This window comes from Theileria equi, chromosome 3, assembly GCF_000342415.1.
Source record: "Theileria equi strain WA chromosome 3, complete sequence".
Lineage (NCBI taxonomy): Eukaryota > Apicomplexa > Aconoidasida > Piroplasmida > Theileriidae > Theileria > Theileria equi.
Window position 1 is genome coordinate 53,737 of NC_021367.1, and position 21,402 is coordinate 75,138.

Consider the following 21,402-nt stretch of genomic DNA (forward strand, 5'->3'; position numbering starts at 1 on the left):
GTATGCTTACGGTGTTGTCTTTTGCCAAAAGCAGTGTCTTCCTCCTTCCTCATTATAGACAATTTCATCTAGAGAGGAATGACTGGAATGTTATAAATACTAATCATTGGTATATTTACAGGCTAATTTACATTTAAATGTTCAATTTTTGATCAAAAGGGGACAAGGAAGAAGATAGGAAGAAATAGACAAACACCTGGGGTCTCAGGGAGATCCCAGAAAGAAGCTTCCCTCAAATGCTTTAAGCCTTAGCGTTTTTAGGTCAAGTTGGTATTGATGAAGGAGGAATTTTTGGGGATTCAGATATCTGTACAAAATGCTCAGGTGTGTTTCGATCCGGTGGTTTCAGCAGACCACCTTCTTGACAAGGGCATATGAAGGGGAAATTTGCTTTTATTGTGGATTGCCTCTTTATAGATTGCAATTATGGAGTTGTTTGTCTTTAAAAGTTTCAGTTCTGTCTTGTCTTTCTTGGCACTGGCTTCCAGCATGGGCAAGAGTTTGTAATTGGTGGTGAGTTGTGGTCTATTCAAGACTATAGTTGGAGTATGTGCTTTTAGACCCATTTTCAAGTATCCGGGTCCTCTATTTACATTCTGGTAGTTGTGTACATGCGATGAGCCATAGTATTAATAGTCCAAGTTGTATTTAATGTCTAATTTAACAGACTATTCCGTATCTAAATTTTCCCATTAATCCAGTGCATGGATATCTTGCACATAACGTATAATCAGACCAAAATTTAATTTACAATTCGGGGTCAACCGCGCGCTTCTTCCTTATAAGTCTTATTGGGAGTGTCAAGAATCTCAACGACTGCGTTTAATGTTCATGAACGGTTTAGTGGGAAAGGTTAAAACTTACCAGTCTTGCCAGCTTAAATGCTCTAAACCTCCGCAGTGCGATGAATGAGCAAGATGAAATGAAAACAAAGTAACAACAACGCACAATTCCATATCTCTTCATAGTGCTAAAGGAATCATTTTATACGAATGAAAAGCTTACTTTCTTTTGATTGCATTGAAAAGTACTGTGGCAGTATTGAATTTACCCTTTAAAACTAAATATTTGGATGAATTTTGAATGATAGATTTTTCAGAACAAGTGTATAATGATCCATTCTATGATTATGGCACATTGATAAGAGAGTAGTCTAGAGGGGTCTCTAATGGGAGAAAGTAGTGGGAATAAGCCATTTAGTATAGACCCTTGTCATACAGCAATGCTAGTAGCTACTCCTCATCCATACATCCATCCTTCTTTTAGGGACTCCATTTGGTCATCCTCATAGCTCCACTAGTAGAATGAGTCTCTTGGAGACACTAGTTAAGAGTCTACTAGAGTACAGGCGGACTCCAAAACCCATAACGTGAAGTAGGCCAAGAATCTCTATCAGACAACTGACAAACACTATGAGCATAACTCTTTATCATTGAATGTCTCCTCAGTAGTAGTCCTCAGTCCAGTAGTCCCTTCCTCAGATTCTCCACTAGACTCTTAATGCATGGGCAAATGTCCAAGGATGAGTGATCTTCAAAGAGCTCCCTAGTGGTTATGCACTAAAACTCCTGATCTGCATAGACGATAAGTAAAGCTTCTGATTTACCCAAAACCTTGCATCTGACATTCTTGGTAAAGGAGGACTTGACACTCTTACATGCCACCTTCATTCCACTCCCTATCCAGTATCCTAAGGACTTAAAGAACCCATAATCCTTAGTAGGCCATTTACTCCTATCATGCTCATACTTGGAATAGGTCTTTAGATAACCATCTCCGGTAAAGGCCAATATGATCATTAAACCTTGTGAAGTAAACGTGTTAAAAGATGAAACAGTGCCTCCATGTGCACCAGCCCCGGCGTAAGACACTGCTTTAAGTCCTTCCTCACAAAACTTTAAGGTCACAGTAATGACTCCAACCTTTAAACCACTACTTTTTATAGAACTTGCCACTCTACCATCAGGGTAATGAAGTGTGCACAAACATAAGACCATGGAGGAAATATGCGGAATTGCCAGAATCCAAGCAGCATGCCATCCAGTATTACCTTTACTAGCTTCCCAATCTTTATCTGGACCTGGACCACTTTGACCTTGGCATAAAGCTGCAATAACAATACCAGGAACTGCGCTAGCGAACAATACAACGAGGTCAATAGTATAACCAGTACTAACGTCAGTCAACTTATAAGGAGCAATAGCAGGATAAAAGGCATAGATGCCACCCATACCAACCATTCCCATGAGAATTGGAGATAAATAAGTACCGTTATCGTTATCTTCAGTACAACTGCAAGTACCTCCACCACCTTTACCACCATCCTTATAGGCAATAATCCAGACTATGGAGGAGGCAGCTGATATCAATATCGCAATGATAAGTTGCCAGTATATGATCCAGTAACTAACGTCTGACCACTGATACCTCTCAGCCAACTTAGTGAAGACATAGTAGTAAATGCAGACTTGAATACCAGAAAGAGGGATTCCTACATTGAAAAAGGAAGCGTTATCACTTCCAACATTCATTACAGCTGCCACATTCATTCCATAAATAAATGAGCCAAAGACGATAGTCCAATAGTAAAAGGTGAGATTTCCTTGTTCTCCTCCAGACATGAATGCAATGAGAAGTAAAGTGAAGGAAAGAGATAGTGTCACATTTGTAAATATGGCAAAATACTTGAAATAATTCTTAAGGCTGGGTATAAATGACAGACTGGTCATAATAGCCATTCCAGTAAACGTTGCCAACTCCATAGGATTATGGACCATGTTAATGAACGAACTGGCATACTGCTGAGGAATTTTAAATCTATCAAGTGCAAACTTTGCTCCAGTTAAAGCCACACGGAGAGACTGCAACAGAGTCAGACCTGCCATAAACATGGCGCCTTTCTGAAGATCCTTTGACATCCTTTGTCATCTTGCGATCTTACCTGTCGTTCACACCATTATATACCATATCATTGGCCATAAGTTGAAGATACTCCTCCATTCTCTACTAGGGAGTTTAGTGTTCCAGTATTATTCACCATTCAAGATGCATGTTTAAGTAGCTAACATCCTTCAAGGTTTCATAGGTGTCATCATGGTAGTATCATAAGTGTCCATGTTTAGGTAACTAATAGTTCCATCTGCTGATACCTTCTCTGATTGCTAGAGAAACCTCATTAATTCAAAACACTGAGTTATAGAGTAGAATCATCTACCAATAAAGAGCAAATACTACTGGAAAATAAACAAGCTCCTTACGGTTGCCATAGTAGTACTCCATTATACCAACTGGCATAAACATCCATACAAAACACAAAACGTGCCACATCCAATCATTCTTATACTATGTACACCAAACGAACCTTTGAGAAAAGCTTGTTGTTGTGTGATATAATCAGAGGACTTCAAGAGTGAAATCTCTGCGGCATCCATCTGATTAATCTGCGAGATCATCATATTCTTGGTATCCTTGAGCTTCTTTGTTACGATTTCATCCTTTTCGTACACTTGTTCTTCAGACATGTCAATTGGTTCCTCTTCTTCCGATCTGTAAACATATTCCACAAGGTGTGCATATAATGTGCATTGCATCGTATAAATACTTCCGCAGGAAGCCGGGATAGTGGTATGTAGTATAAATATGCGATTTACAATTTTGAGTTGTTTGAAACAAATGATGATAAACATAGGGTGTGGTAGTGCCTCTCATTCTTTGACCACCACTCACTCAAGTTGTTTTTATGCCTAAATGAATGTGTATTGTGTGAGATAAAGTATCCTACATCAGTAGGTACAATGGGCACCCCTAGTAGGAGGGACTGAAAAAACAAGACACTAAGAAGATACCACACGGTCAGAATACATGCACGCTACAAACCTCATGAGTCTTTCATTATAAAACTGATACAGCGTAAAGAGCTTGACTCTCTGATTGCTGTTAGAGACTGCATCGCACTGACGTGCAAGCGTTTTTAATATCGAGGAAAAACTGCTAATTCTCCGGGACACCCTTACACGAAACTATACGTTTATGAGTTTTGGCATTGAATGGGTATGTAAAGCGCGTGAGGGAGCAAAAATCTGCATGTTCCAAACCCATTGATGTTCTGAACATGCGAGAGCTGCTCACGTACCGCTAGTTAAACATCATAATCATACCTTGTGTATCCCTTGAAAGCTGTCGAGATCGCAGCGAGTGAGAAAGAGTTCATCGAGGCTAGCATCTAGCTGTCTGAGCTCATATGCCAAGTTTTCAGTTAGAACATCGCATTTATATGCACTGGTGTCTACACTTCCAGAGGCGCCCTTGTTTTCAGACTTGTTTTTCTCGCGAAAGTAGAGATTGTCCAGAGGATCCACCGCTTTGGAGGATTTTAACGAATTCATCCCAACTCTTGCGATTCAAACTACACACGAGTTATTAAACATTACGATAAACGGAGAATGGATAAGCAAACATGACGGTGAAGCGCAAAATGCAAAAATGTCTACACCAAGATAATCATGAGAACACTAAGAGAGAAACAAAAGTAGACGAGGGCTTATGGATGTTGCGATGTTTAAAAATGGGCAGTGGACCCACCAAACGCACCGCAACCACTGGGGTGTGTAACGGACAGGCAGTTGTCAATAGAATGAATAGAAGCTCAAGGCGAGTATAAACTTGATAGTAACCATGCAGTCTTTACAGAGGCCAGGAAAGTGTCTAGATATCCATAGAGCCAACGTAGAGGAGAGGTACCTGGAAAAACGTCTAGAGGAGAAAAGTGGAATGAGTCCAAGGAATTTTCCTTCTACAGTTTTTCCACAGTCTTATACCAATGGCTTATCCAGAGGCTCCCTGCGCTGGTCCCTCCTCTATACAATCACCCGATCTGGACTTTATTCCTGCCATCTTACAGACCCGCAATCGTCCGCGTAAGTACATGAACGTACCTATCACATTTCTTGGTTCAACCCGAGTCTCGTCTCGTTCCTTCCGACGTATCGCATCGACCTATTTGAGTGCCTATTGCACTTACTACGTTATGTGTATGTCCTATTGGACTACTCAGGCTGCGTCTTGCCCTGAGTGGTTTGCTGGCCTAGGGATGAACAGGAGAACCTGTAGGTTTAGTATGCAATTGATGATCTAAAGTACGGTTGCGGATCCCAGTAACGCGTATATGGCTAGACAAATGGACGGAGAGGAGAAATTGGTGTATGGATGGAGAGAGGCGAGGTGCAGCTGGAGGTGCGGGTTATGCATCCAGGTGTGTGTACTCACGAGTAAAGCAATGAAAAAACGTGTCATTTGAGTCTTTTTCTGCGTTTATAAATTTTTGATTTTCTCGTGCACGGCCCTTTGGGCTGTCTAGGCCCAGTAAACGACGCTTCGCCGCTCCAGACACGACGTAGGTTGTCGATGTGTATGATGGAACGTCTATAAAGTCCCTGTGGAGAAGCAGTGAGCCAAAGGTCCAGATTCGTAGAGGGAAATGGGATGGAGGTGAGAGTGGAAGTACCCCTGGCGTCAAAAGGTACCGGTGGAGAGTCCAGTGGGCCTAAATCTACATTTTTGTGTATAGAAAACTATTAATGAGTCTTTCCCCCGGATAGTGAGAAAATTGTGTCCACGGACATCTGCGAGTGTTCTAGGTACCTCGGCTCCATTTGTACCCTTTACAGTCAACGGTGAGTTAAATCTCTCCAAATTGTTACAAGCACAGCTAGCCTAGAAGATGTGTAGGTGCAGGCTCTGCCACTCTGTACGTATGTCTAACTTTATCCCGTGAAGGCGTCCAGTTTTTGCCACTTGCTAGCGTGTCCGTACTGCCATAATTCTTCCATTGTTGATGCGGTTGCATGAAGAGATTCCTCTTAGAGAATCTCAGACTTTTCTTGTGTGTTGCTATAACGTCTGGGTTTCTAGTCCAAAGTCATTGGGACGGGACTAATCTAGTGAGCATCTTCGCCTAGGGGTGGTTTTGGTACTAAAGAATCATCCTGCAGAGTACCTGTCTGGTCCTAGCCTTGGGGCCAGTATTTCACGAATGCTCTCAAAATGCTTCATCACATCATGCATGTTTTAATTTTCCTCCTGACAGTCTCCAGCTTCTGCATTGACATTGCGCTTAACCTCAGCGATGTCTACTACTACGAGTCTCAGCATATCCGCATAAAGAAGGAAGAATGTGGCGCCTTCAAGTCCTACACTCATAGAGCTGTAACCTCTGAATCTTTTGGTACCAGAGACCAGATTACATACGCAGGAGCTGTTCAGGAAGGGCTGCCAGAGGCGTATAATGATGCCAAGGTCTACTACTTCAAACACGATATGGAGAATAATCTGCCGCTCCTTTTGGTACTAGGAATAAATAGAAACCTTTTCTTCTTCAAACCCACAAGCATATTCATTGATGGAACTGAATACGAAAAATCGTCTCAGGAGGGAGCAACATCGGATGGAAAGGAGCCGAGTTATTTAGACTACAAGGATACAAATGTAGATTACGGTAATGTTAGTATACTACCGAGCGATAGCGGTAAGGGTCGTAGACCGCTGGATCCTGACACGAGACCAAAACTCTATTCACATCAAAGCGATAGTGCCAGTAGACATCTTGAAGAATTTAAAAGACGCATAAATGCTTCTCTCTTGGAATCACTGGAGCCTGAGACACTACTACATTCCCACATGTGGGTTAGGGACGAGTCAATAAACTCCAGAAATGTCATGGATAAACTGGCAAGGATAGCTTGCAATGTGCCAGGATACCCCGTTGTTGTGGATATTTCGGCATTTTCTGACTATTCCATTGATGGTAATCCTGTGGGTGACATTCCATGGACCGTGCATGTGAAGAGAAAAACTGAAAATGGGTTTGAAATTTATACTCACAGTATGGATGGATTCCTTATTTTATCTCATATAAAGTGTGGTGACCAAATTTTACAGGTTAATGGGTGCAGTTACTATACCAAAATTGAGGTACATTACCCCGCCGAAGAATTCACGGAACAGACTGCAGATCATGGCTTACATGTTGGAAGGCACTGTCTGCCCTCAATAATCAATTTTATAAGAGGAGTTAATCCCCTTTACTACGTACGGATTGAGGACTCGCTCGTTCAATTTAAAGCCAGTGAGAGAGCAAGGCTTAGTTCAACTGTTCTCTCCCGCCTCATCCTTGATGCACAAAACTATGGAGTTGAGCTATTCCCAAAGTGTTCAGAAGCAATGGAAGAAACATGCGTAAGAGTCTCTAGAATATTCAAATTTGACTTTGGAAAATACCTCAAAATAGGTCCATACATTGTACGCACTTATGACCCTGAGACTTTGGAAGGTGCAGGTGCTGAATTAACTCTCATAAAAAATATCTATACACCTGGAATGAGCCAAATCAGACTCTTTCTCAAAAATGGAAAAAAAGAAATGCTCTCCATGAAATATGATGGTAAGGAGTACTGCTACGACAAATACAGCGAATATATTTCTGAAAACCCATTATCAGGTGAGAATATCCTCGAAATTCTTGGGTCTATTGCTAAATTTGGTAAAATTCTGCCAAAAAAGTTGAGCATTCCCATAACAAAATCAAGGGGTATTGTATTCGATGTGACCCGTTACAAGAGCTACAGTAGTGAAATTACAGGAAACCACGTTGTAACATCCACTAGATATTATGGAATGTTTAAAATTATAGTTCATAAACCGGAAGTCGTTCCATTCACAGTTCAGGGTGTGCAAGCAAATGCTGGAATAATCAAAACGTTGAGGTTTATGAGGGAATTCGAATGCACGCATTTTGAAGTGTTCTGCACGGACGAAGCGCAATTTGTGAGTATAAAGTGTGAGGAAAGGGTCTATTGTATGCTCAAGGGAGCGTTACGATGGGTCATCTTTAGGACTAACGAAATAAGTGATGCTGAAGCAAGTAGAATGATCCGTGAGAATAGTCATGGATCCGCCGGAGTTGAACCCCCGGATTCACCAATCCGTGATGATGTGTTTTCAACGGTTACAATAAAGTCTGCCGAATACATAAAGGGTGAAAGAGACCCAAGGATCGAAGAACGAAAAGCCACGCCTTGGGCTAGACCAAAGGGGAGTGATGAAAGCGGCAAAGATTCAGCAGAGATTAGCAGAGGATCTGAGGAGTTATACTTTCGCTTCAGTCCGGATTCAGTAAAGAAAATAACCCTAGAAGATGATTCTAGTGAAGCTAAAACTCCAGAGCAAAAGCAGTCCACAGAAGCTGAGGTGGAAGAGGAAGGCGAAGAAGAGGATGATAAACAGATCAAGGATAAAACACAGTAGCAAGATTAAAACTTCTCGTAGATTTTTAACGGAGAATATACATCCTAAAGAATAAAATGGTTCAGAGAAATAGCAAAGACCAATTCATCTTTATAAACACAAGTTATAATCCATCATAGCCAATGTCTATACATTCTTCATCTTCCAAAATTTCCTAAATATCCATGAGTTTTGCTAGTTGAGGTCTTTCATACAAACATGCACTCACCTTGTTGTTCTCGGAAACGCTATGGATAAATGTAGTCACAAGGGAAGTTAAATTCTTGTTGCGATTCTCCCAAAATTTTGCACTTTTTTGGGTCTTCTCAAGGAGTTCCTAAATGTACGTGTGCGAATGCATGAATGATTGTGGTGTTTGCAACTAAAGGGAGTTCGTATTGGGTGTTTCTAGCGTTTAAACATCCACCAACCAAATCCAGTAAGACCACCAGCTCCGGCAAAAGCGCCACCATATGTGCCAACACCAGTGAGAATAGTAGCAATAGGAAGACCAATAACAGGTTGAGGTTGATCAGGAGAAAGAGGAGTAGCAGGTTCTTCACCAGGTCCAGTAAGATCAGGAATACCTTCTTCACCACCTCCTCCTGGACCAGGAGGTCCTTCAGGTCCTCTAGCACCATCTTGACCAACTTCACTATTATTACCAGCAGGTCCTACAGGACCTTTAGGTCCAGCAGCACCAGTAACTTTTTGAGATGAGGATAGAGAAGGAGTAGGAGCAGAAGAGTCAGAACATGTTGAATAGATTCCACAACCTAGTGCATCCACAAGTTGTCTAAAGTCGTCATCCTTACAGTCTTTAATGTTCTCTGGGTCCTTTGAAATACCAAAAACTTCTTCCCATGTGTTACTATTTCTTTGCTTGAACCACTTATTAACCTTACGGTCTTCATATTTTATACAGATCAGCTTGGGGTCCTTCCCTGTACAATAGAAGGTATAAACACTAACTGGACCATATATGGGAAAGCTTAACTCTGAACCTGTTATACTCCTCCTATTACCATTATAATAATACTTAATACCAGAAAGTGTAGTTCCACCACCAATATGACGCCTGAAATATGGAATTTTAGATGCAACTGATCCAGAACCAACACTAACAGAGACTTTTTGCCCATCATGTTTCTTACCACAACAGTACGAATTTCCAGTCGGATGCTTATCACGAGTTAGATCAGCGATAACACCTATACCAATGGAACATGCTACCTCATCTAGTTTCTCGGTAGGCAGATCACTAACATAGAAACCACCAGTATTCCCAGTAACTGGTGCCCATTGAGTGCCATCTTTGTTTGTACTCTCAAACCATTCTGACTCTCTGCTATCCTGCGGTAGAAACTGGAGCATGAGAGGTATGTCACTGCCAGGACCTGGGTATGAGAATACTCGAACTGTAGAAACAGGATAGTTGCTTGGGAGAGTAATACCAGTAGTATCTGTTCCATTTAGGTTACTCTGGAGATCTTTGTACCGATAAACTTGCCAGGAGGATTTTTATCATTATTGTGGACGGTGTATTCCTTAACATCATATCCGAGAATAGTAAGTTTTGGAGACTGAGAATCAGATTCTCTGATATTTCTATAATTATTCATACATGGAGGTACTTTTTTATCAGTATAAAGCTTAGATGGGTCAGCGGGATTCTGTATGTCAAAGGGGATGGCAGCATGGAAACTACAGTTTCTCCAATCTAGTAGGTATTCAAGTGAATTATTGTCATTATTACCAGAAGGTGACCAGTTACTCTGTTTTGTTCCTCTAAAACTAGTTGTAGTGTAGGAATAGTATTTAGTCTTACCAGTTTTATCTTTAATTCCAAGCAAGATTGGAGTATGATCACCGCTGTTCCAATAGTAAACTGTTACCTCCAGGATATTCCCTCCACGTCCTCTTAAATTATGTCCACCACCTAGACTAGTAATTAGAGTAAATGTATTTCCACTATTATGTTTATAATGGTATTTTGTAAAACTATTCACCAGCTTGTTTTTATCCTTTGTAGCCTCTATACCGGGTATGTTACTACAAGTAGATAGACATTCCCAGTCATCTTCCTCTGGTCTTTTGGAAAAGTCTAATGTTAGGACCTTCCCGTTCCTTCTCATCCTCCATGATTAGAGAGTATGCTTTTTCAAAACTCTGAGATCCATAAGAGTCTCAATGCGACCAAAGGGAGCACATTCTCTTAACTACTCCCTAGACAACCATTTATTCATCCTCCCTCACAACTAGCTCACCGTCTAGCCGTATGGAGGACATCCTGCCATTATGGAGACCCCTTTCTACAAGATCCTTGGCTCTTTATGGTTACAAAACTCCCGTTTGTTATTACCATCTAACTAGAATCAAACTACTAACCTTTTGCTCATCGAGCTCACCTTTAATCCTCCGGAGATCTTCGTAATAGGTTTGTTTCATAATTTGTTCCATTTTGAAATAATCTTCGCTTGCCTTTTCATTCTCCATCTGAAGCTCCTTTATGGTATCTTGTGCAATCTGAAGTTTTTCAAGCAGAGTGTTGGTGTCCTCTTGTTCTTCTGCCGAACTATCTTCTTCCTTTGAAATAAAGTCTTCGACTTCATTAATCAAAGATTCCACAGATTCATCGCTAAATGACCCCTCTGTGCTCGCAAAAGGTGACTCTTCTGGCTCCTACATTTCATGAGTTTACAGAATATTGTGCAGATTATAGCCAGTCTATAGGCACCATTGTCGCTCCAGGAGATTCAAACGACTAGAATACCGAAACTTACTGTCGTAGGATTACAAGGAGTTGTTGCATGCTCGTCGTTTATAACCTAAATAGGGGGGTGTCATGTATGAGACGTGCATTCGTCTTCCGGCAATCTGAGAGATTGTGAGTAGACGTTGACCAGGAAGAATAAAATGTGCGGAGTAAGAGATTCGTCAGTGTACCTCCACTTTATTCTTCTAGGTACCCCTGTCTTATAAGGGCTAGATTTTCTCATGGAATCAAACGTTAATAAATACTCACCTTTTCGTACCTTCCAAGGTATTCTCCGAGCATGTTGAACTGGCGATGTATGTCTGAGCCGTAAAAGTCACTCTCTATACCTCTGGTAGTCTTCATTTCTGATTTTGCGATATTTTGTCTACTTTCCATAAATGTGTAGGGTGTTATGTCTTTTGTAGTGTTTTCTCACTTGTATGTGGTCATTGTTATTATTTGTGCCCGTCTGGGTTACCTCTGGCTAACGCCTCTTTCGGTCTGTCTTCTTCCTGCCAATAAAGTGCAGGAATTGTCACATAATTGACTAGTTTAGTCCTTTGGAAGCTCATTATGCTCAACGATTCGCAAGCAGGGACACAAGTCATGGGTGCACCCATGTGCACAAATCGCGTTTTTGCGTAACTAGCGAAACGGGTTCCAGAGTGAATGTTTTGATGGTAATTGGCTATATTGTCTCAAAATTAGGCTTAATTTGCTCTCGGGTGCCTCATTAGTCTCTAATTCGGTCATCACTACTCCATGGATACACGTGCATGCAGAGGGAACTAGATGCCCTTTTGTTGCTTGCTAGGCTTTATATAACAATGAATAAGAGTTTAATGTATTAAAAGTGTGTATATTTTGTGGAACTGTGCCCATTTTGTAGTCCTAGCGACTAATAATCTTTGTATTAAACTTCAAATGGCTGGAGCGCAAGTCGGAAGTTTGTCTGTTGATATTCCAGCCAGCTTATCATAAAAGTCGGCCTCTTTAATGCACTTCCATTTGTCATCCTTCTTTTCTAGATAGAGTGATGAGAAATTATGTCCATCGTTGATGTATAGTTTCAAAATCTCAGTATTTCCTTTCGCATAAACCTCACAAAAGAAGCATGCTTTCCCTTTATCCTTTAATTCCCATAGAGTTGAAGTATCATATATAACCTTTTCGACCATATATTCTGGTGTCATGCTATATAGTCTGGCAGTTATACCATCCCTTTCATGCAGTGCCACTTTATGTGAATTACTATCTTCAAGAGATGTGCATAATAATGGGTCAGAACTTGCAGGATTTAGGGTATTTGAATCAGATGTCAAAGCTAACTGAAGAACCAGAGATTCTTCAGTAAGAGTAATAGAGGGGAGTGTATCTAGTACCTACCAAGGATAGGGGAGTATCCGTGAGTCACTACTTAGGAGCTTGAGGTGGAAGAGTAGACTCTTCACTAGGTGTTACAGTGGAAGTAGACCCTGCCATAATTGCCTTTAGTTTATTTAAAAATACATCTCTAGTGACTTCCTTCCATTCATTACCAGCCTTTTCAAAGAATTTATACCACCTTGATAGATTCTCTACCGTAACAATCTCCAGTAACTCCTTATCACCTTTCCTGTAAATAAGACAAGAAATACAACGATTGAGACTATCATTACTAGTCCACAGGTCCTTATTACCACCCTTTACTTTCTTTGCATGATAGCCAGGCTTTGGGAAATATGAATTAGTAGTAATGCCTAGTAACTCTGCTTCAAAAACAGTACACTGATCGGTGCTACTAGCTAATGAAAGATCAATCTCAAACTTGATACGCAATTTGTAGGATCCCTTAAACTCTTAATCGTAGCATCACTATTATTACAGACACTCCATCCATTCTCAGTCTTTACATAATCTCTTCGTGATATTCCAGATAAAGTTCTGAGAGTGATTAATATAAGTTCAGGAGTACCATCCTTGTTGAGATAAACTCTGGCATACTCGAATGTTTCTCCAGAGGAACGAGTATAAACCTCTTCAGTGCCATTCACGAGCCTAGAGATGCTAACACCCTTGTTAGAGACGACCAGTTTTATTGCATTACCAGCAAAGGAATAGTCGAAGGATTTACATAGTAATCTATTAGGATGAGAGATATCAAGGGTAAGACCATCTTTTCCCGATTCTTCTATCATCATCTCTATCTTCTCAACAAACACTTCCTTATCAATCTCACTCCATGCTTCATCAGCCTTTTCAAAGTATTTAGACTTAGTTCCAGTACTATCAGAAGTTTCCAAGTAGATAACCTTGGTAGTATTCTTAGCATAAGATTCTACAAGAAGACACTTTTCATATCCAGAAGCCTCCCATAGAGTAGCTCCAGAGTCTACAACAGAGGATATATGGAAGACACTTTTTGGAGTAACGGTCTTGAAGGATACTCCGGATTCTGTTTCTGTATACACATCTAACTTTGTCTCATTTGGAGTGACGAGATCCAGGATAATTGGAGTACCATCAACATGATCAGGTGAGGGAGTAACTTTCTTATCTGTTTTACTTTTACTAGAAAACCAACAAAAGAGTCTTGCGCTACAAAACCTTACCAGACACACCGCCCACACTAGTGCCAGAATCCTCATGTTTTCTAGCCATCACTCCTCAAGAAGGTAGGGAATATTTCGGCCTTATTAACAGGGTATTCCCTCGTATGTTTTCCTGTAAAAGGTAGGTAGTGCGGAAGAGAATGTATATTCATTCCTGTCTGGACCCTATCGGAATGCCAAAAAAAATTATAAATCATCACTTTGCGCTAAACATCAGTGTAGCATGTAGACGATAAATCTAAGCTAAAATGCACCGAGTACAATCGTCACGAATTATCACTCTTTTGTGATCCCTTGAATGATTCGTTAACAGTTACATTGTCCAAAATTTCTAGCACCTTCAACTGCCTCTGAATGTACCCTGGCATGCTATATACATTCAAACCTGAGTATTGCGTAAATTATAGCTGTAAACTCACCCATTGTATTGTAAACGTGACCCGATTCATATGGATTTGCAAACGATGCAAACTGGTTTAGAGGTATTTCATTGTTGTAAATGTCAAAATTGTTGAACTTCGTAACATTAAAGGCTGTATCCAATTGCGGATTCACAACAAGCTCTATAATATCTCGTGTAGAATGCAAACGCCAAGACTATCTTGGCAAAATGTGAACTTACCAGTCTCACAGTCTGTGGAGAGAGTTGATACATTATCCCTGCATTTTTGTTCCTTGTGATATAAAATCTTTCTATCTATCCATATACGACCTCCTCGGCCCATTCTACGTGAAATTCTCATCCTCTTATAGTCTTGTGTATTTGGAGGCTCTACCGAGTCGATAGTTACTGTCTCGTTCTGCACGGACTTTAGTCTCGGCAATGTGGGCTTTTCCTCAGTGGGCCTGAATTAACGTTATAATTGCTCAACTGGTCAAAACTTTGTGTAATAAACCTACTTTTGAAAATTTTTCTTCTTCTTGGTCGACTTGTGCTTTTTGTTATCCATGACACATTCCCAAAATGGGCACGTGTAGGTGATATCTATATTCTCATTCCTCCGCTGATCCCAGAGGATAACTTCAAGTTCTGCCAACACCAGCTTTTTCTCGTCCCTCTGGCGCATTTTTGCAAGAATTTTAAGGACCCTTTTAAACCCATCAATGAGGTGAAACATATATTGCAGATTCTCAACATATGTCTTTCTAGGCTTGCGCAGGAGCATTTTTTCCTTGGCACGAGGTCTAAAAAGCGCTAGTGGTGACGTATCACTAGGGTTCGTCTGAGGCCACAAATGGCGCACCAGAGGACGACCATATTCTGATCTTCTATTGACCCAGTGCTGTAATGTTATGAATGAATGAGGTACATTGGTATGTATGGAGTTTTCCGGGTACACTTTTATTCCATTTCAACCTTGGTAATTGTGCACACCACGATAACTTTACTACGTAAAAGACCTCAAATTAAACTCCCATGGGTTTCTGGTATCGTAAATGCAGAGTTTTTCAGTGCCGTGAGATTGAATCTGTCCCCTAACAACTTCATACTTTTTTGTCAAATAGTATCCATTGTTATACCATGATTCAATTGTTATCTTAGGACGCTGTAATCCCCTTTTGAATATCACTCTCCTCTCAATTAACCCGTTTAACATTCCCTCAAGTATGTGCTGGCCATATTTAACTATGCCAATAGTGGCAAAGTCTACTGCATGTTTTTTTATGGTATATTTGATAGAAGCAGGTTTTTTATCCTCTTTATTTGTTTTGCTTTCTGGATCATGCGGATGTTCCTGCTCTGTAAGATCTGTACAGTCCATTTTAATCATATCTGTATTTATAGACCCCAATAAGTCAAGCTCTATTGGAGTCCTAATTATCTGTATATATCTAGAGTCACCTATCCTTAAATATTCTTCGATAGTCCTAACAGCCATATTATTTGATCCTCTAAATAGGCTAATAACTCTCACATATTTTGAACCATCATTCCTTAACGTAACAAGCACGATCCGCCTTGTAATAGCAAAGTCTCCATAGGCTATGAGCGCCCCTGTACAATAGTTAGTATACTTGTGCATAAATTGGAATAAATGTAGTAATGGGCAACTAACCATCATCACTGACATTCCCAATGATATAAGAAGTTTGACACCTCGTTTTAACTGTATAGTAAGTAGAAGTAGGGTCTTCTGCGGATACAACTTTCCTTATCCCTCTTGGCAGCTCTCCAGATATGTCCAGGTGTACCAACATCTTGACCTTGTAGGGTGTACATTTCACATTAATAGATGCTAGTATGACGGTCAAAAGGAAAAGGGTATGTGTAAACAATTGCATGACTACTACCATTGTGTTTTGTATTGTTTTCCTTGTATTATGGAATAATTGCACTACTTTTGAATGCTTGATGGTATATTATTCTCCCTATATACTTTATAATCCCTGGATAACCATTCCTTCCGAATAGTGCTAATTCTGGGTGGCTATGTGCGGCTTCGCAGCAAGCTGTGCATGTTGTAGTTAGTTTTGCTTTGTCGATATAGATATCAATACTGTTCAATCCATAATCCTCCAAAATTGTTCAAAGTTAAAATCCTTGGTAGTCCATATAATAAACTCAGTCAAACTTCTTGTAACTACTGGTCGCAGAAAAAACTGTGTACCCGGAAAACTCCATGTGTTAATGACTTAGTGAACAACTCATACGGTAACGTAGTCACCTTTTTAGTTCACTAGTCAGTATACTTACCCGGTGAACCTCCCTAAGAATAGGAGCCTGCACTGGAATACTATTTTCGCGAGCAACATTAAGCGCTGTAACAACATGTTGTAAGGGTTTAAAAGTTACCTAAATCGTAAGAAATCTGATTAGAATTACATTTTGCTGCAGCCTTTTCGAAAATGTCCATGAGCATAAGGAACTCATTAAGTTCTAGGCTGAGTTCGGTGGACTTTTCATTAAAAGACTGAATGAACTTGAAATCTTCCACAAATGGGTTGTAGTGTATTTTTGTTGTGTTATTAATGAGTATTCCATTGACGCTACGCATAATGTTATTATATGTAAAATTGGCGTGCAAAGTAAAAATAGAAAACGTACCTTTCCCTATTTTGCATAAAGCGGATATATTTTGGTAAAATCTTAATCTTCTCTCTCTCTGGTGTTTCATCCCTTTGAAGTACCGTAGGAGGTACTGTTATACTTTTTTTTACGGAATCATTGACAGGTTTTGTCCGGTTCACTCCAGAGTCTTTGGAATGAACAACCGCATCTATCAAAGAATTGATATCATCTAGAGTCTCGGGTGTCGCTGATTCTCGTTGTGAACTCTATATATTGGTGTAACTTTAGTAAAATAAGTATAGTTTATAAGGGGATGAATAGCGATTGTTATGCAACTGCAGGGATCATCTCGTATTAAGCTACCCTTTTAGATATGAGCATCCAAGTTCCAGATCGTTTTAATGATACGGTGAGTCTGGAGATGTATACTGGTAGATAGGAGAGTGTACTGTGTTGTGTACTCAGTATCTGTGAGGAGTCATTGAGACGATTGATAGGGGAAGTGGGATCAAGAAATGATAGTCCAGACCCTCCACCCTCCTAAGTATCCATCCATGGTAGTACTCCATTAGACAACTAGTCAGTACCCAAGCTAGTATCTAGAGTAGAATGTCTCCATAGAGTCTTAAATCTGTCTAACCCAAGGATCTCCCTTATAGCGGTTATACAGTTTCCATCCTGCAAAACAAGCCAAGGCAGAAGTACCAAGAACAGAAGAGACAGTAGGGATAATCTTTTCAATAGTCCAAAAAGAGTCAGAAGGGGCTGGAGAAAGGCCTAGAGGAGCATGAGGATAAGCTCCAGGACCAGAGCCTGAGGATATAGCAGCAGCGGTTTCTCCAGAAGCAGTATGACCACCTATAAGCTCTGGAGAAAGAGTGCTAGTTCGACTATCAACAGTGATGGCGGAACCTTCTAGTCCAGACAAGAGTTCAAGACCTTGAGAGCCACCAAATTGACCAGGTAGGGATTGAGGATTATGACCACCTATAGGTCTAGGAGAAGCAGATAAATATTGATAAGTAGAACCAGATATAAGTACTGAAGAACTAGAACCACCAAATGGACCAGCAGAGCCTTGGGTATCTTTAGAACCAGGACCTTGAGAAGCTCCAGAATGAGCATCAGGCCCAGTAGAAGATTTAGCTCCATCAGAAGGGGTACCTTCAGCTTTACCACCAGCACTAGCGAGATCATTAACCAGTTTAAGAGTACCTTCAGCTACACCTAATCCAACTGGGACAAGTGCGCTAGCTATAGCTGGTCCGTATAGTCCAAGCTCTACCAACGTATTGCCAACTGCTTTCAAGAGTTCTTTACTAACAGGAGTAGTAGTAGCACTTTCTTCAGGGGGAGGAGCTTTGAGAGCGGCAGGTATTAGTACTTCAGTTACGTCGGAACGTCGTTCTGTAGATGAGTCTTCAGTATCACTGATCTCTTCGTCTTCATCTTCTTCCTCCTCTTCCTCTTCTTGTAATCGTTCTTCATCAGTACGTTCAGAATCATCAGAACGTGATAGTTTTTGTGTTTCTTGTAGTTGGTTAGCAACTTTAAGTTCTAGATCACGGGTACATTCTTGCAAGCATTCACAGTTAAGTTTCTCTAGTTTCTCTCTAAGATCATTATAGTGATCATTTATACCTGCTTGATTGAAAAGTTTACAGGTGAGCTTTCTAAGTTTTTCCTCAAGTTCATCGTTAGGAAGGATTTTGGGGTCACCATCTTCACCAAGGATCATAGTCCAGTTACTATTATCATTGTTACTTCCAGTCCCATCATTTTCAAGAGGTACTAGACCGTTACCAAAGAACCCTACAGCAACTTCCATGAGTAGAGGTATCTTACGCTCTTTATCTTCATCCCAGTAATGTACTGTAAGATTAGGAGTATTTTTGTCAAGTGAAAATTCTCCATAGTTGCCTTCATATTTAAACTTGAGAAGAGTACCGTTATACCTAACGGAGTCTGGCTTAATAGTGTATCTGTGTTTGTATTTGGTATACCCAGGAACACTACCCTCTTTCTCAACAGAAACAGTGTCCTTGTATTTTCTACATGCACATTCATAGGGTTTTATCTCGTGAATGTCTACGAAATGGAGATCGTGGAGTTGACAAGCAAGTTTATTGAGTTTCTCTCTAAGTGCATTACCTTTTAGATTATATCTATCGTAAAATTGTTTTTCTCCATCCGGTATATTCTCCCATTTTGTATTTGAAGGATCCCCAGTGTTTTCATACCAGTGATACTTGTTATTGTTTTTGATTCTAAGTAGAAGAGGCTTCTTTATATCCCAATTATCACCATCATAAGTTTTACTATAGTAAGTAGATACCTCTTGTATCCTGTCGTGTTTACTGGTGAGTAAAAATTCTCCACTCTCATCAGTAAGAAGTTGTTCACCGTACTTTAAATTCCGAGTCGTAAATCTTTTGAAATAGTGTTTACATTCTTTGTAATGCGGAGATTCTTTATCGTATAAGTCTCTCAAATATGCCTCAAAACCATGTTTACATTGTTCAGCAGGGTGGCGACCATCCTCTCCATATGGACACTTCCTCTTTATGTCTATTGTAAGCATTCATGTTACTTTCTAGTCTCCACTTCACGTCTCAAATCATACTCTAGAGCTTTTCATATAGTTACTCCCTAGACAACCATGCATTCATTCTCCCTCTTACAACTAGCTCACCGTCAGAGAGAGTATCCACAGAAGAACAGGAGTAGCTATCAACACAGTCGTTAGTAGTAGAGTATGGATGTTAGTTACATTAATGACTCATTATGGACTCCATTCCTGTCATCTCATAGACTTGCTTCACTCATACAGTTTCCATCATTCCTATCCTTCCATAGTAGTACTCCATTGTCTCAACTGGTGTAAGTAGAGAGTTGCCATGGATGTGTAAGATCTATACTTGTCTCACAGTTGCACGTTCTCCGTGCCATTGTGGATATTCCAACGACATTCTGTATATATACCGGGCACTAGTCGCTGAAATTTCCCTAAATCCTATCGAGTCTCTGGAATGTCCTTCAAGTACTTGTTCATGTTACACATTTAATTGCCTACACAAGTCACTCCTGGATGGTTAATCCTCAATCCTATGCTTCCCTGACGGTTGCAGGCCATTCGCTTCGCTAGAGACAGGGCAGTCTCGCCTGTCCTCCCCTTGGTTAGCTACAAAGACTTACGATGAATTTGTCGAATTCGCTGCGTGTCCTTACTATCTTTATATCTCGTGTGAGATCAATAGTCTTTACTTTTGACCCTTTACTGGCATTCGTTTGTACCTTTCCAGGCATTTTGGTCAAACTGACGTCTACATCTAAAGCACATGGCCAGTAACGAGACTACAGAGGACCTATACGATTATCTCGTCTAATCTAAACCAAAATATGAGTATACGCGAATGTAAAAGATAAAGGAAAGTTTAGCTGAGCCCCCATCCAAGAGGTCGAACGTAATTGTCCTCAAAGTTCGTGTGTGTCGATTCCTGGCCAAACTTTTCCGTACATGGCCTCATTTCAGTGCTATTGGAATGCCAAGTGTCCATCCCTCGTCCAACTTCGCCCAGAAACAGCCTCGTTAGTGGCCCAGGGACTAGCGCGGTCCACCACCCTGCTGCTATCCGGGCCAAGTCTCCTTCCATTTTTCAGATCCCCTAAGAAACGTCGTCCAGATCTGTTTGGACCTTGCTGCATCTACAGAGACACCTGAGAAGGCTAGAGGTCTTCATGGCCATCACGCCGAGCAACGCTGCAAACGACAGGACATTAAAGAGTACGCCGTATCTCATTTTCCACCTGTTCTACTGTATTTGTAATGAACATTCCACAAGGGTAGACGAGGTGCAAGGATCACGTTTGCCAGAAGGGAACTGGCGGACACACTGCGAAGTGTGTGAGCAGTGGCGGATGGAACGAATGCAAAAATGGGCTGATGGCAGATCTAACATAGAAGTATCGTGACTATAGTATGCTTGTATCGATTTCCAAGTTTTGAGTCGTAATGGTAACCATATGAGCGGAGAGAATAGAGGAGAACTTGCGACCGCAGGGAGCCTATAGGAGACAGAACAATCTGCAGAGAGGAAGGCTAGGGACTCCTGGAAGATTGATTGCTAGGAGGAGCAACAAGTACACAGGCGACCAGCTACACTATTCCTGGTCCTCCGCATAGTTTCTCATCTTCCTGGGTAAATAATAGTACATTGAGATCGAGTGTTTGTTGTGTATAGAGAGTCTACAAACAGGTTATCAATGGTACATTTATAGGCAAAGGAACTCTGCTCTCTAACCAAAGTTATCCGTTGTGGAAGAATAGGCTATTCACAGGATCTCTTCATAAACCCGGTTATTCTTTGGCTGTAGATACTCTCTCAGAAGACAGTTGTTGAGAGTATTTGGGGATATTCATGGTATAAAGGGATAGATTATGGGTAAAATTCTTGAAATCTCTGGGCAAACCGATACTATAACCAAGTGACCTAAAAACGGCGTAAGTAAAATACAAATGCACCAAGAAGCCAATGGTTGGAGTAGTTATAGTTCTATGTAAAGCATAAAAGGGGTATATAAAAAGTCTAGCGTCTCTTCTGGACAAATTCTGCCTGCATGCAAATGTTTCTAGAGAGCTCCAAAAATCGCTGATCGCATGTATAAGCTCAAGACTATAAATCTATGGGTCATTAATTAGCCTATTTAAGTCATAAACAAATCTATAGCTCTTCCTGAGGTTTGTCTATTCTCTTTGGAAGTTC

General features: G+C 40.6%; 8 protein-coding genes across 8 annotated transcripts, besides 1 other annotated feature; 1 reads left to right on the top strand and 7 right to left on the bottom strand.

Annotated features, from left to right (window-relative positions):
• Window positions 1–829: 829 nt before the first annotated feature.
• On the bottom strand, window positions 830–5,166 carry BEWA_000420 (hypothetical protein). Its single transcript, XM_004830246.1, has 7 exons — window positions 4,935–5,166; window positions 4,158–4,405; window positions 3,877–4,019; window positions 3,651–3,743; window positions 3,362–3,546; window positions 1,006–1,060; window positions 830–970 (listed from the first exon to the last, which is right to left on the bottom strand). Exons 2-7 carry the CDS (start codon window positions 4,383–4,385, stop codon window positions 841–843), a joined length of 834 nt encoding a protein of 277 aa, XP_004830303.1. The 5' UTR covers window positions 4,386–4,405; window positions 4,935–5,166; the 3' UTR covers window positions 830–840.
• An 876-nt stretch (window positions 5,167–6,042) lies between these two features.
• On the top strand, window positions 6,043–8,301 carry BEWA_000430 (hypothetical protein; the record flags this gene model as incomplete). Its single annotated transcript, XM_004830247.1, has 1 exon — window positions 6,043–8,301. The coding sequence occupies one exon, from the start codon at window positions 6,043–6,045 to the stop codon at window positions 8,299–8,301; it is 2,259 nt and encodes a 752-aa protein (XP_004830304.1).
• A 387-nt stretch (window positions 8,302–8,688) lies between these two features.
• Window positions 8,689–9,654, bottom strand: BEWA_000440 (hypothetical protein; the record flags this gene model as incomplete). The annotated part of the gene is made up of 1 exon (XM_004830248.1): window positions 8,689–9,654. The coding sequence occupies one exon, from the start codon at window positions 9,652–9,654 to the stop codon at window positions 8,689–8,691; it is 966 nt and encodes a 321-aa protein (XP_004830305.1).
• Window positions 9,655–9,752: 98 nt separating this feature from the next.
• On the bottom strand, window positions 9,753–10,415 carry BEWA_000450 (hypothetical protein; the record flags this gene model as incomplete). The annotated part of the gene is made up of 1 exon (XM_004830249.1): window positions 9,753–10,415. The coding sequence occupies one exon, from the start codon at window positions 10,413–10,415 to the stop codon at window positions 9,753–9,755; it is 663 nt and encodes a 220-aa protein (XP_004830306.1).
• A 223-nt stretch (window positions 10,416–10,638) lies between these two features.
• On the bottom strand, window positions 10,639–11,608 carry BEWA_000460 (hypothetical protein; the record flags this gene model as incomplete). The annotated part of the gene is made up of 3 exons (XM_004830250.1): window positions 11,306–11,608; window positions 11,064–11,108; window positions 10,639–10,962 (listed from the first exon to the last, which is right to left on the bottom strand). The coding sequence occupies exons 1-3, from the start codon at window positions 11,432–11,434 to the stop codon at window positions 10,639–10,641; spliced, it is 498 nt and encodes a 165-aa protein (XP_004830307.1). The 5' UTR covers window positions 11,435–11,608.
• Window positions 11,609–11,958: 350 nt separating this feature from the next.
• On the bottom strand, window positions 11,959–12,231 carry BEWA_000470 (hypothetical protein; the record flags this gene model as incomplete). The annotated part of the gene is made up of 1 exon (XM_004830251.1): window positions 11,959–12,231. The coding sequence occupies one exon, from the start codon at window positions 12,229–12,231 to the stop codon at window positions 11,959–11,961; it is 273 nt and encodes a 90-aa protein (XP_004830308.1).
• Window positions 12,232–12,822: 591 nt separating this feature from the next.
• BEWA_000480 (signal peptide-containing protein) lies at window positions 12,823–13,665 on the bottom strand (the record flags this gene model as incomplete). Its single annotated transcript, XM_004830252.1, has 1 exon — window positions 12,823–13,665. One exon carries the CDS (start codon window positions 13,663–13,665, stop codon window positions 12,823–12,825), a length of 843 nt encoding a protein of 280 aa, XP_004830309.1.
• A 230-nt stretch (window positions 13,666–13,895) lies between these two features.
• BEWA_000490 (hypothetical protein) lies at window positions 13,896–19,220 on the bottom strand (the record flags this gene model as incomplete). Its single annotated transcript, XM_004830253.1, has 8 exons — window positions 13,896–14,014; window positions 14,049–14,192; window positions 14,252–14,475; window positions 14,530–14,912; window positions 16,325–16,389; window positions 16,424–16,617; window positions 16,676–16,905; window positions 17,280–19,220. The coding sequence occupies 8 exons, from the start codon at window positions 19,218–19,220 to the stop codon at window positions 13,896–13,898; spliced, it is 3,300 nt and encodes a 1,099-aa protein (XP_004830310.1).
• Window positions 18,076–18,128: a sequence feature (CT-rich).
• Window positions 19,221–21,402: the final 2,182 nt, after the last annotated feature.

Bases quoted from the DNA above. Each gene is read 5' to 3' on its own strand.
- BEWA_000420 (XM_004830246.1), bottom strand. From the start codon at position 4,385: ATGAATTCGTTAAAATCCTCCAAAGCGGTGGATCCTCTGGACAATCTC. The intron at 3,744-3,876 runs GTTTGTAGCGTG...ACATTCATTTAG, and splicing joins TATAATGAAAGACTCATGAG to GCATAAAAACAACTTGAGTG. The intron at 971-1,005 runs GTAAGCTTTTCA...TGATTCCTTTAG, and splicing joins TTCAATGCAATCAAAAGAAA to CACTATGAAGAGATATGGAA.